Source organism: Nicotiana attenuata, chromosome 3 (genome assembly GCF_001879085.1).
Source record: "Nicotiana attenuata strain UT chromosome 3, NIATTr2, whole genome shotgun sequence".
Classification (NCBI taxonomy): Eukaryota; Viridiplantae; Streptophyta; class Magnoliopsida; order Solanales; family Solanaceae; genus Nicotiana; species Nicotiana attenuata.
In genome coordinates, this window is record NC_031991.1 from 61,673,116 (window position 1) to 61,686,373 (window position 13,258).

At 37.6% G+C, this 13,258-nt stretch overlaps 1 protein-coding gene across 1 annotated transcript; it reads left to right on the forward strand.

The window, feature by feature from the left end:
* Window positions 5,092-5,883, forward strand: LOC109224427. The gene has a single exon (XM_019389006.1). It carries the CDS (start codon window positions 5,092-5,094, stop codon window positions 5,881-5,883), a length of 792 nt encoding a protein of 263 aa, XP_019244551.1.

Genomic DNA, 13,258 nt, shown 5'->3' on the forward strand with positions numbered 1-13,258 from the left:
TGTATACCTGTGTGTGAAATACATGCGTGATACATGTTTGATACATGTGTCGCAGAAGACTTTTTTGAACTCGATTTAATTAAGAATTTTGATACAAAACTAGTCCAAATCACCTCCGATCTTCCTCAAATTTTGTATATTGACTTATCTATATATTTTCAATGAATTTTAACTATACCCATTGAAAAAGTTCCTGTTTTGTTTAGATTTTTGGAATATTGTATAGATTTTTATATTTCATCACCTTATTTGCCACCCCGTCTATGAAATTTCCTTTCCGTCTTGTATCTAATGTTGCTAATCACGCTAAAAATATGGAAGGTGATTTTTGCATGTGATTCTTTGATAGAAAGAACCCTATTATTTGGGTTTTCAATTTTTGTTGGCTAGTTTTGGTAAGTCTATGACTAATGGCTAGAGGTTGGTAAGTTGAGTTTTATATGAGACATTTGTGTAAGTTTCCCAATTTAAGTTCCTACAGAGAAACCAACAAATTTAAACAAAATTCTTACGTCAAGAACAAAGGAAAAAATATTTGAATTTGAAATACGAAGCCCATATTAAAGAGAAAATAATATATGGAAATAAGAAACTCACAATATGGGGAGGACTAAAAGAGAATTGAAGTGACCCAAAGTTTGGCGTCTCTTTGCAAGCGTTATTTTTCTCTCTTTGTAAGCGTCCTTTCATTTCTCTACAGCCGTATTCTCATAGTTTACAAAAAAAAAAAAAAAAAAAAAAAAAAAAATTAAAATTAAACAGCGTAGCACAATAAAAGAGGTATTAAAGCAATTTAACTTTTAAATTAACGATTCTTTGTTTTTAATTAATATAGCATAGATATAGATATAAATAATATAATAATATAGAGAGCATCCCTTAAAATTAGGATGTAACTGATATAGCCCTCCTCCCACGTTGCCCCCTTCCCCCTCCCCTTATCACCCCTCATGTATATCACTTATACAAAGCCCCTAAAATTATGTTTTCATCCTATTTTTAAAAAGATTTTAAAATATTTCTTTCTCTTTCATACAAATCAACCCAAATCTCACCCTCTTCACACACAATTATCGATATTATTTCTAAAATTGCAGCAGCAAAAGGTTCTCCATTGACATCCATTAAAAAGATTTGAATCTTTGAATTAAATATTCGGGATTTTACGAATTTGTGGTTATTTGGATTGGGTGTTCTAGCAAATAGTTGAGAATATACATTAGAGTTTATATCTCAATTTTGAAGGAGATTGGTTAAGTTTAAATTGGGTTTTAAATAAAATTCCAGATTGAAATTCGAAGAAGAAGAAGAAGAAGAAGTTTCAAAATTGTATCACGATTATGATAATTGTATCACAATTGTATCAATATTTATATTTTATGAATTTATGATTTGCTTGGGTTGGGTGTTCTCACAAATGATTGAGAATATACTTTGGAGTTTATATCTCAATTTTAAGGGAGACTGATTAAGTTTATAGTAGTTGTTTTTAGGTAAAATTTAGATTGAAACTCGAAGAATAAGAATTTAATAATTGTATGATAATTATATCAGAATTATTAATGATTGTATCAGAATTGTATTATAATTATATCTGAATTGTATCAGTACATGAAACGACACCTGATACAATACTGATACAAGTTTAATACAATATTTTTATATCAGGATTGTACTAATCTTTTATTGGTATTATTTTTTGTATGCGATGTATTTTTCATCTTCGACTTTCAATCTGAAAATAAAAGCTATAATTATTGGTGGTTTTGTGCTGGTTTTTATGGAGTTTATTGCTGATTTTAGGCGAAATTTCATAGTGAAACTTGAAGAGGGAAAAGTTCAGAATTGTATCACAATAGTATCATAATTTGTCAAAATAATTTTCAAATTGTATCATAAATGTATGATAATTATACATAAATTATATATGATACATCAAACATAAAATAACATGATATAGTATTAATGCAAGTATAATACAATCTTGTATCAGAATTGTATAAAAATTTATAAGAATTGTATTAAAATTGCCTCAAAAGAATATCTGAATTGTATTTGATTACATGATACAATTGCTAAATCTTATGTTTATTCATTTGCGGAATATCTATCTATATCTATATCTATATTATATAAAAGCATGAACCCCTAAATTGAAAAGTTGAATTATTTATTTACCCTTCTAAAATTTTACTTATCCTACTGATTTAAAATAATTTATAATAATAATATATTGATTATAATATTTAAACAAAAATAAAGAGGAAACTGTTCGCAAAGGTTGTGTATCTTGAAATGCTTCAAATTATTTCAATCGTTGCCTTTTTAGTGAATTCAACGGTTGCCTTTGTAAAAGTCTTATCATCTATTTAAATGGTTCTACCTTTTGTCTGTGCTATTGACCGATGATCAAGCAAAATCTTTCTCCTGTCCAAATGAAATGTCCTTAATTTTTTGATGAGCTTTTCTCTTTTTCATATAATCCAGTTGATGAGTTCTTAAGTGGTAGCGAAAACATGGTGCATGATTTTCAGATTATGTTCACATAAAAGTTATGCACTCATTTACGATGAATGAAGACTCTGTGAACAGTTGGTTTTTGAATTTTTCAGGCACAAACTTCTATTATAAATCCCTTCTATAGTCCTTCACTAAATTCACTTCTCACGGAACTTGTATAATCCCTTCTGATATTAAACTTCTAATTACTCGCAAAAATGCTTGCAGCTAAACTTAATTCTAACACTTCATTTTGTACTCTCACAAGGAATTTTATTGGCAGCATTGGTGCTAGGAAATTACTAAATATTTATTTTGCGGCAAATGTGGCTACTGATTATCAAGGTGGAAATAGATGACAACAATGGTGGTGGATCTGTTGCGGACGAACCACACGTGGTTTTAAAGCTTTATATATTAATTGACTTGGTATTTTTAAATTTTGTATGCAAATCATATGGTCTCTACTAATATTTCATACACAAACGGACTTGTGCACTCTCTCTCTCCATATATATATATTATATATATATATATATATATTGTTTCCTTGGAACGCATGTTTGAGATGTCTTTTTTTGGTAAACTATGACTTCTTTTGATATATTTTGGTCATTTAGAGAAATTTTTAAGTTCTTTGCAATTGCTTTTTTTGCTTTACAATTTGTTTATTATTATTGTATTTATAGTTCATTAAACCTACTTTATGAAGTATAAGCGGATGAAAAGATTATTTTAGCAAAAGAAACTTTTATTGAGTAAAAATATTTGATATAATATTTGAAGATATATTGCCTACTATTGCATTATAACATATGAATATAAATTAAATTTTATGTGTCAAGTATTAGTTAATCATTATTTTGTATTTTTTTAATTGAACATGTTAAAGATGGAGGTAATAAAAATAAGGGGAAGGAGAAGCAATGATGTTAATTCTATACTAGAAAGATTATGCACATCCTTTCAAGTTAGGTTTCACAAAATTGACGCTATATCTTTATAATTATCAACAATCGTTGTTAATATAATTACGTCAATTAGCATTTGCATCAAATGTAGATTTGTTTTCTACTCTTCTTAGTTAGAGGTTACTTGTATTTAGTCGAACATACAATTGGTAATACTTATATTTTTTAACTAATTAGAACTACTTCAATATATCACCTAAATTAATATAGCTATCGTCAGTGCAAGATGTCACATTTTTTAAAGAATTGTTTTAAATTAATATCTATATCAATTAAGAATGTTAACATACTAGAAAATACAAAACCTATCTTATATTATTTACTATTACATTATTTTTCTTTGTCCGCTTAATCATCTCAAGTTCAGTCAAAATGGGAATCGGTGTAGAATTGACAAAATAATATGTGTACCTATTAACAAGCTACAACAATTTTCTTTGATTAATGATAAAAGTATTAGTATTCGAAGAGGACTAATCTTCAGTGCACAAAGAATCTACAATATCCTTTTTATTAACATCTTTATAAAGAAATTCGACAATGATAATATTCCAAGCCCAAAATTTTTTAAATGCTCCATAACATCAAATATGTTCTCCAAGTTTCATTATTTGATGAAATTTTGCATTTCATTGATTGACGCTGGAAAAAAAATTGGCATTTCAAATAAATTTATGATATTTTGCAATGGATTTGTGCTGTAATGATTTCGAACTTAACAAATCAAGTGTGAAGTTTTTTTTTTAATAATTGTATAGAGATAATTCAGTTTTATTTACCATGTAAATAGTGGGTTTTAACTTAGTATAAATAGTATGTTTGATTGTACATCTTTGTAGGCTTAGGAAAAACAATTTACTTGTCTCAACATACACGTGCAACGCACGTGCCGAAAAACTGGTATGTTAAAAATATAGAGACTTATTAGATTTTTTATTCGTAACTCTATTAGGTTGAAAGCTATTGAGCCTACTCGAAGAGATGACCAAAAAAAAGGAAAGGCTATAATTGAACCCCATAGTTAAAGGCGTTAACAATAGTGTGGATTTTTTTAAAGGGAAATATATACAATTTGTGAGAAAAACTTAATTACTTTTTGCAAACTATAAAATCTAAAGAAAATGAGTAAATAAGGTACTATAACAGTACATATAGGAAAAACTTCCTTCCGAAAATAATAGAAAAGGTTGGGCTTGTCGTTGGTATTCCAAATCCTTGTCAAAGTCGATAAGTAACGCCTACATAAATGACCTCAAAAGACCAAACCAAAACCATAAACATAGGTTGTTTTTCTCTTGACCTAGAAACCTTACAGCCTCTTCCTTTTCAACTCACACAGCCCTATGCCCCCCCTTGTGGTATTCATCCGGATTTATCCTGGTCGGAGGAGAAATTACCAAACGTCTAGCATTCCCTCACGCTTGGCGCCAATGAGGTAGGTGGATCTATAGGGGAAAGGATAAATATATAGTATCAATAAGAAGATAGTTTGATTGCATTAGCTTCAATTGAACAAGCTCAACCTTGAAAAAAAAAGGTGGTAGGCCGACGTCCCTCGCTGCCTTAAGGCACGCCTTTACTCCCAAGACCGGATTCATTCACAACAGCTTCTCCTTCCGCTATGGCGAATCGGGCAGAGTTGCCGCTGGATCTCCTTACTCAGATTACAAAGCGTGTTAAAGTGATTGAAGATTTCATTGCTTTTGGTGTTGTCTGTACCTCGTGGAGAACTGCTGCTAGAAAGAAATTTTTCGATGTGCTTTCGCCCCAAGTGCCATTACTTATGTTGGCGGATAAAGATGACTATTATCGAGAATTTTATTCTCTTTCTAAGAAGAAAGTTTCACGCATATTTCTCCCAGAAACTAGAGGGCGAGAGTGTTTTCCATCAAAGGGATGGTTGTTCACCATGTCATATACCAGAGGGATGAACTTGTTGCACCCTTTCTCTCATATCAATATACAGCTTCCCCCACGAAAAGACTTATTATTGGCTTCAGAGGGTCTCGTTGAAGCACCTGAAGAAGATATCTGCATAGACAAAGCTATCTTATCAGCCAGTCCTTCTCTTACATCAGATTATGTACTGGTGATTAATTATAATTATGGACGTGTTAATAGTTTGGCTTTTTGGCGGCATGGAGATCTCAACTGGACTCATATTGACATTAACACCCATGGTGGAGTCACGAGTATGAATTATTACAAGGGTCAATTTTATTGTGTCACATGGTCTGGCCAAGTCTGGGTTTTTGATGTTGCAAGGCCTAGAATTACCAAATCAATTGTAAAACCACGCTTGCTTATTTGGCTGAAAGATAAAATCTTTGGTCAATGTTCATTTAAGTTCTATCTAGTCGAGTTATCCGGTACACTATTACTTGTTACCCGATTTCCTCATGGAGGGTGTTAGACCTTTAGATTTAAAGTATTCGAGTTAGATATAATCAAGCTCGAATTGAAAGAGATTAACACCTTGGGAGATTGGGCAATTTTTGTGGGCCTTAACGGAGCAAGCTCCGTTGACTCTTCTAAATTTATAGGAGTCAAGCCTAATCACATATATTTTACGGATGATTGGGTAGAAGAATTTAAATACGTGCAAGGTGGTGGTGGAAGAGATATGGGGGCTTACAATATTAAAGATGGAAAAATTGGATCTTTTTATCCCGGATTGTCACCAAGTCCTATTTCCCCGCCTACTTGGGTCATACCATCATTTTGATAATGTGATAGCAGTCATGAGTTAATGTCTCTTTATGGTATTCAGCTTGCAAATAATAACTCTTCAATTTGATTCCCTTCGAACATTCTATCTCTTTCTAGCATGTCATTTTAGTTGTATGCTGTGTGTTATCTATGTACTGCATTAATGAAATTGAATTGCAAGAATGTTATAACAAAGAGAAATACACGGCCTAGGTGAAAATACTTAGTAACTTAGCTTGTTTCATGAGGAATGTTAGTGACTTAGAGTAGGAGGATAAAGCAGGTCTTATCCGGGCTTCAATTGTAAACTGCAGTCAGGCTACTTGTGCAATCCGGGTTATTATAATTGGCTGTTCTTGCAAATGATTGAGAATATACCTTGGAGTTTATATCTTAATTTTGAGGGAGATTGGTGATCACGCCCAACTATGCCTTATAAAAAGGACTAAGCGGTCGTTGCAAATATAACCCGAGTATTACGCCCAGGGTCGAATCCACAGAGAGTTAACCTATCAACCGCTATCTTCAGACCCACCACTTCTTCAGAACCAGCTTCCCAAATATTCAAATCTCAGTTGAGTGTTCTTTTACAACTATCTTGCAAGTAACTAAATGGCTGTAACTAAATTAATAAGGTTGTAAACAATTATGGGAAAAAGCTAAGGCAATGATTTCCCCTATTGATGGAATCCCTTCTGTTTATGCTCATACAAATTTACCCACACATCTCTATCAATCATGAACGCTAATCTTACCGCAGATCTCTCCCGAGTAATCACAGTAATCTACTATTGCACTCTCCCGAGATACACTAGCTTGCTTTATTTAGCACAATTCACTTAGATTACACCCAAGGCTTCGTTATCCCTAATCCCGCCTTTAAACCCGCAATTATAGATTCCTCTAATAATCTAGGAATGGTGTTGTTCAACAATACCCTAAATATGCACTCTTTTCCAAGTTATGCACACTAAATAGGCACAGCTAATTGAGGATCCTGTCAATTAACTACAACGAACACGAAGTTGAACAAATAAAGATTAAACTAGCAATTTATATTCACATAAACAAGAAGTTCATCACCCAATAGGTTCCATCAAAGCCTTAGACAAGGAATTTAGCTACTCATGACTATGGGAAAATAAACTAAGATTGAATTCATCATAAAATCAAAAGAAAAGAAGAAAGATGTTTAGAGTATTTTCTCACAATGGTTTTCCTTGCTAAGAAACCTAAAAAATCAATACATGCCTCTCTTGGGCGAAGTCTAATGTTTTAAATAGGGTTTAGGTCTAAAAATCCCATAATTGACACTTTGGTCCCAGAAGTTTCTGCGCCTGCCGCGGTTCTGCCGCGGTCGCGGTAGAACCGCGGCCAAACACCCTCGCGGAATCTCTGAACTTCTGCAGCTGCTTCCCACCGTGGTTCTGCCGCGGTCGCGGTGGATCCAGTTCTCTGAATCTTCGGCCTGTTTTTGCACGGGTCACTTAGGAAATTTCACAGTTGGCCTCTTTTTCATCACTTTTGACTCCAAAACTGCTCCTTAGCCGTCTTTATACATATATCACCTACAAATCATGAAAAGCACTAATAAGAGCATTTTGTCATCACTTTTAGCATTAAAACTACACAAGAAGGTGATTATTTAAGGTGTGATTATAGTCAAATTCACCTATTATCAACACCCCACACTTAAATCTTTGCTCGTCCTCGAGCAACTAAACCACACTTCTAGGCCTAACTGCTCAATGCATTGCCCCAATTTATGTCACACCTGCTATTATCAATGATCGACCCAAGCAGTGCACAATCGTATCTCAAATGCAGACTCTCATACCAGACACACTTGTGCTCACTCTAATTACTCTAACAGAAGTGAAGACTCACTTTTTCTTCCTGAGTCACATGCCCTCACATAAACAAAATCTGAGAGAAGTTCCACACACATAAAATTCAACAATAAGGAACCATATATGGAAAGAATTCACTCACTCTCAGCAAAGAGCATTCACATGCCACACAGACACACCATAAGCTTGCCCCTAGTGTAATACTCCACTAATCGAGCCATTCAGTCCAAGATCAAGAGGTCTTTATAGGTTGTAATGTAGGCTAAGGGACGGGTAGGATATATTTGGATATAGTGACTAACCTCCCTAAGCACTTTTAATACACACTTCTTTTTTTTTTATTTTACCTTTATGTTCAACCCAATCATTACTCCACATTTTGTTTCACTTGTGACCCCCACTTTTCGTTAGGTCCAACTGGCTGCTTCTTCTCTTTTTTTTTTCTTTTTTTTTCTTTTTTTTTTCATATTGATTGTACACTGCCAGTTCACCAACCAGAACCTTCATTCTTGATTCCCCTTTTTTCACTAACTCTCTCCCACCCCACACTTTGACTTTTGTATATTCTTTAGTGATTCAAGTGCTTCTAGGAGGTAACGGTTCAAACAATTAGCTTATACAAACACAACGATTTAGATCATTATAGGGTTATCAAAGAATAGGCTTCAGGCTCAAAGGGGTTAACTATGGTAATATTCACAGGTAGATTCTCAAGTATAAAGGATTGCACAAAGAAATGCCTCAATCATCTCTAAAACCAAACAACTTCTATTTCGCTTTGCAAACACACAGGGCAAGTTCTAGGTATCATATGCAAGCATAGAATGGAAGTAACAACTCACACCTACTTACCATGTAACTCATTCCGAATCATTTCATCAACACAATCATACGGGTGTTCAAGCAAGACAAGATGTGCAAAATTAAGGTATATATTATGAGTTCACAAACAAGCTTAGATCTTACACCCTTAGTTCGTTTTCTTTGCAAGTGTGCACATTTGGGGTTACATTCTGACCTTCACCCATTTAATCCTAAAACTATAAAAGAAAAATCTACCTAACCCGGTTCAAGAAAAACCCTTGGAAAAGAACCGTGGTCAAAAGAAAAACCAAAGGGGAGGTACTACACTACCTAAAAGAAGAAAAAAAAATAAAAAAAAATTCTACATGGACTACTTCCCTCAAGAGTACTGTCCACATAGTCCGTCATCAGGAAGAGTCCTCTACAAGTTTTTTTTTATTTTTTTTATTTTTTATATATATATATATCTGACTTTGACCCTCAAGAGACCCGTCAACAAGTGTCCGTCGTTGGGCCAAGTCAACTACTCCTAATATAACTTACTCACATATGTACACCACATCTACTGCTACCACACAACAACAGCTATATACAATTTAATACACATTTAGAGCAAGTCTTCCACCCCACACTTAAAATCATGGCATGTCCCCATGTCATATCAATACAGTGAAGAACAGAAGAGTGAGAAGACTTCCCTGAGACTCAATCCGAGTCGGAGACGGTGCTGGGGTCTACATGGCAAGCCCTCCCCAATGCGCGTAGCCAAGCCATAAACCGGCTCTCAGATCTAGCCTGCCTCTGTGACATGGCGTCCATCCGTGTGTGTAGACCATTCACCGAGGTGCGGAGATCCGCGACCTCTTCCTCCAAGGAGCGCAGCATAGGCCGGGAGGACTGTGAGCGTGATAGATCTGCTCCAGAATGGGGGCGCCGAGAGGGCCCGACACTGTCAGCAGACCTCCTGGACGGTGCAACAGGGACCGGATCATCCTCCTCATCATCAATCTCAATTGTAGTGCGGGTGCCCCTGCCCACTCTGATGCTAGAAGCTTTGAAAGATGCTTTGGGAGGCAAATCGCCATCACCAGGGTTGGTAGGGGTGTTTCTCATCAAGCACAATGTGGTCACCAAGGAAGGGAAATAGAATCCCTTTGTCAGCAGCGGGCCCCGTAAGACCATTTCATCTCCAATTACCCGTGCCGCATCAAAATCCTTCCCTGTCACAAAGCACCAAGTCAACAGTGCCCTATTGAAGTTCACGTCCGTGGTATTGCTAGAAGGCAGGAACCTGCTACAGATAACAGTCAACCAACACTTGGCCAGGTGAGTGAAGGAGTTAGAGTTGAGGGTTATTTGGTCACGTATCCATATGGGCTGCCCCCCTGTGCAAAGTACATCCGTCATGACCTCCCATGTCACCCCGGGCCTGTCATGGTAATAATCGACATCACTGGTGAACGGAGGCAGCCGCAACACCCGGCGAATTGTTTGAATTTGAGCACTGACCACCATACCCCGAACAATCACCTCCCTACCCAAGTTCAATGGGCAATTGGCATAAAATTCACGAACCAGCATCTTGTTAACTGGTGCAGGGTCAGCAAATAAGAACTCCATTTCCCGCCTCCGTATCTCCTCATACATCTCCACTTTTTCGGCTCGGAGGGCTGCCCGATCAATCGGGATTTCAGGGATAAAAGTTTTGGTAGCCTTGGCGTTGAAATCGTCCTCTGCCAGTTCCGATTGGAATCTGGACTCATCATACGCAGGTCGTTGGGATGTGCCTCCAGAGCGCCTGTGCCTTTTGGGAGCCATTGGACCTGCAAATAATCAAACAAACCATCAACATATGCCCTAGCTAGTGCCAATAAGGTGGTTACTCAGACTTCACCACCCAATGACACCAAATATAGCTCCTGACTTCACTAATAACAACCCCCACAATAGCTCCATAATTTTCTTACCATGTCCGGTATAATACACCCCACACTTATTCCATTCAATGGTACCCATGACATACAACACCACCAAATAACAAATACCACTTTCCAACAAATATCACCATACCAACAAAACTACTCTGCAACAACTATCAACAAACCAACAAGCAACTACACAACAACAACTAGCAACAACAACATCTCAACCACACAACAACCACCATCAACTACAACATCTCAACTTAGGTTGGCTTAACCACCCCAGAAAATATACAACTTAGTGCCACAATTTTCGGCCAACACATGACCCAATCCATACTATACCACAAAAATCTAAATTTAGGCCTCCAAACCACCAAACAACTTCACAATTAATTAACAATGGAGACCCAATTAATTTGGCACCAAACAACCTCATCAACATCAACGACAACAACTACAACAATGGCAAGCATAAAAGAAAACAAACAAAATAAAAAAAATGCAAATTAATACACTAATCCTAACTAGGATTTAAGTAAAATTGCTAATCTAACAATTACACTACTTATAATAGAAAGAAATAGAGAGGGAGAAGATTAACTTACTTGAGGTGAAGAGGGAGAGAAAATGGGGGTGTGTTAATGGAGGTTGGAGAAGAAGAGGGTGGAGAATGGAGGTTTGGGGAAGAAGAAGAAGAGATTTTGAGAAAAAGAGAGAGAAAAAGGAAAGGGATGGGGGTTGGGGCGGATGTATTTGGGATTAGATAAGGGGGGGGGGGGTTTGTGTGTTTAAAAAAAAAGAAAGAGAAAAATTAAAATTAAAAAAAAAATAACTTACCTGGGCCGCGTCTGTATTCGCCGCGGTTCTGCCGCGGTCGCGGTGGAACCGCGGCAATGAGTTTCCGCGAGCCCTTTTGACCGCGGTTTCACCGCGGTCGCGGTGGAACCGCGGTCGAAGGGCCTCTCTGNCATGGCGTCCACTCCGTCGTGTGTAGACCGATCCACCGACGGNGCGAGATCGCGACTCTCTCCAGGAGCGCAGCATAGGCCGGGAGGACTGTGAGCGTGATAGATCTGCTCCAGAAAGGGGACGCCGAGAGGGCCCGACACTGTCAACAGACCTCCTGGACGGTGCAACAGGGACCGGATCATCCTCCTCATCATCAATCTCAATTGTAGTGCGGGTGCCCCTGCCCACTCTGATGCTAGAAGCTTTGAAAGCTGCTTTGGGAGGCAAATCTCCATCACCAGGGTTGGTAGGGGTGTTTCTCATCAAGCACAATGTGGTCACCAAGGAAGGGAAATAGAATCCCTTTGTTAGCAGCGGGCCTCGTAAGACCATTTCATCTCCAATTACCCGTGCCGCATCAAAATCCTTCCCTGTCACAAAGCACCAAGTCAACAGTGCCCTATTGAAGTTCACGTCCGTGGTATTGCTAGAAGGCAGGAACCTGCTACAGATAACAGTCAACCAACACTTGGCCAGGTGAGTGAAGGAGTTAGAGTTGAGGGTTATTTGGTCACGTATCCATATGGGCTGCCCCCCTGTGCAAAGTACATCCGTCATGACCTCCCATGTCACCCCGGGCCTGTCATGGTAATAATCAACATCACTGGTGAACGGAGGCAGCCGCAACACCCGGCGAATTGTTTAAATTTGAGCACTGACCACCATACCCCGAACAATCACCTCCCTACCCAAGTTCAATGGGCAATTGGCATAAAATTCACGAACCAGCATCTTGTTAACTGGTGCAGGGTCAGCAAATAGGAACTCCATTTCCCGCCTCCGTATCTCCTCATACATCTCCACTTTTTCGGCTCGGAGGGCTGCCCGATCAATCGGGATTTCAGGGATAAAAGCTTTGGTAGCCTTGGCGTTGAAATCGTCCTCTGCCAGTTCCGATTGGAATCTGGACTCATCATACGCAGGTCGTTGGGATGTGCCTCCAGAGCGCCTGTGCCTTTTGGGAGCCATTGGACCTGCAAATAATCAAACAAACCATCAACATATGCCCTAGCTAGTGCCAATAAGGTGGTTACTCAGACTTCACCACCCAATGACACCAAATATAGCTCCTGACTTCACTCAAAACAACCCCCACAATAGCTCTATAATTTTCTTACCACGTCCGGTATGTGCCTCCAGAGCGCCTGTGCCTTTTGGGAGCCATTGGACCTGCAAATAATCAAACAAACCATCAACATATGCCCTAGCTAGTGCCAATAAGGTGGTTACTCAGACTTCACCACCCAATGACACCAAATATAGCTCCTGACTTCACTCATAACAACCCCCACAATAGCTCTATAATTTTCTTACCACGTCCGGTATAATACACCCCACATTTATTCCATTCAATGGTACCCATGACATACAACACCACCATATAACAAACACCATTCTACAACAAATATCACCATACCAACAATCAACTACACAACAAGAACCATCAACTACAACATCCCAAACCTAGGTTGGCTTAAACACCCCAAAAATA

Coding starts and splice junctions, on each gene's coding strand:
- LOC109224427 (XM_019389006.1), top strand. CDS start 5,092: ATGGCGAATCGGGCAGAGTTGCCGCTGGATCTCCTTACTCAGATTACA.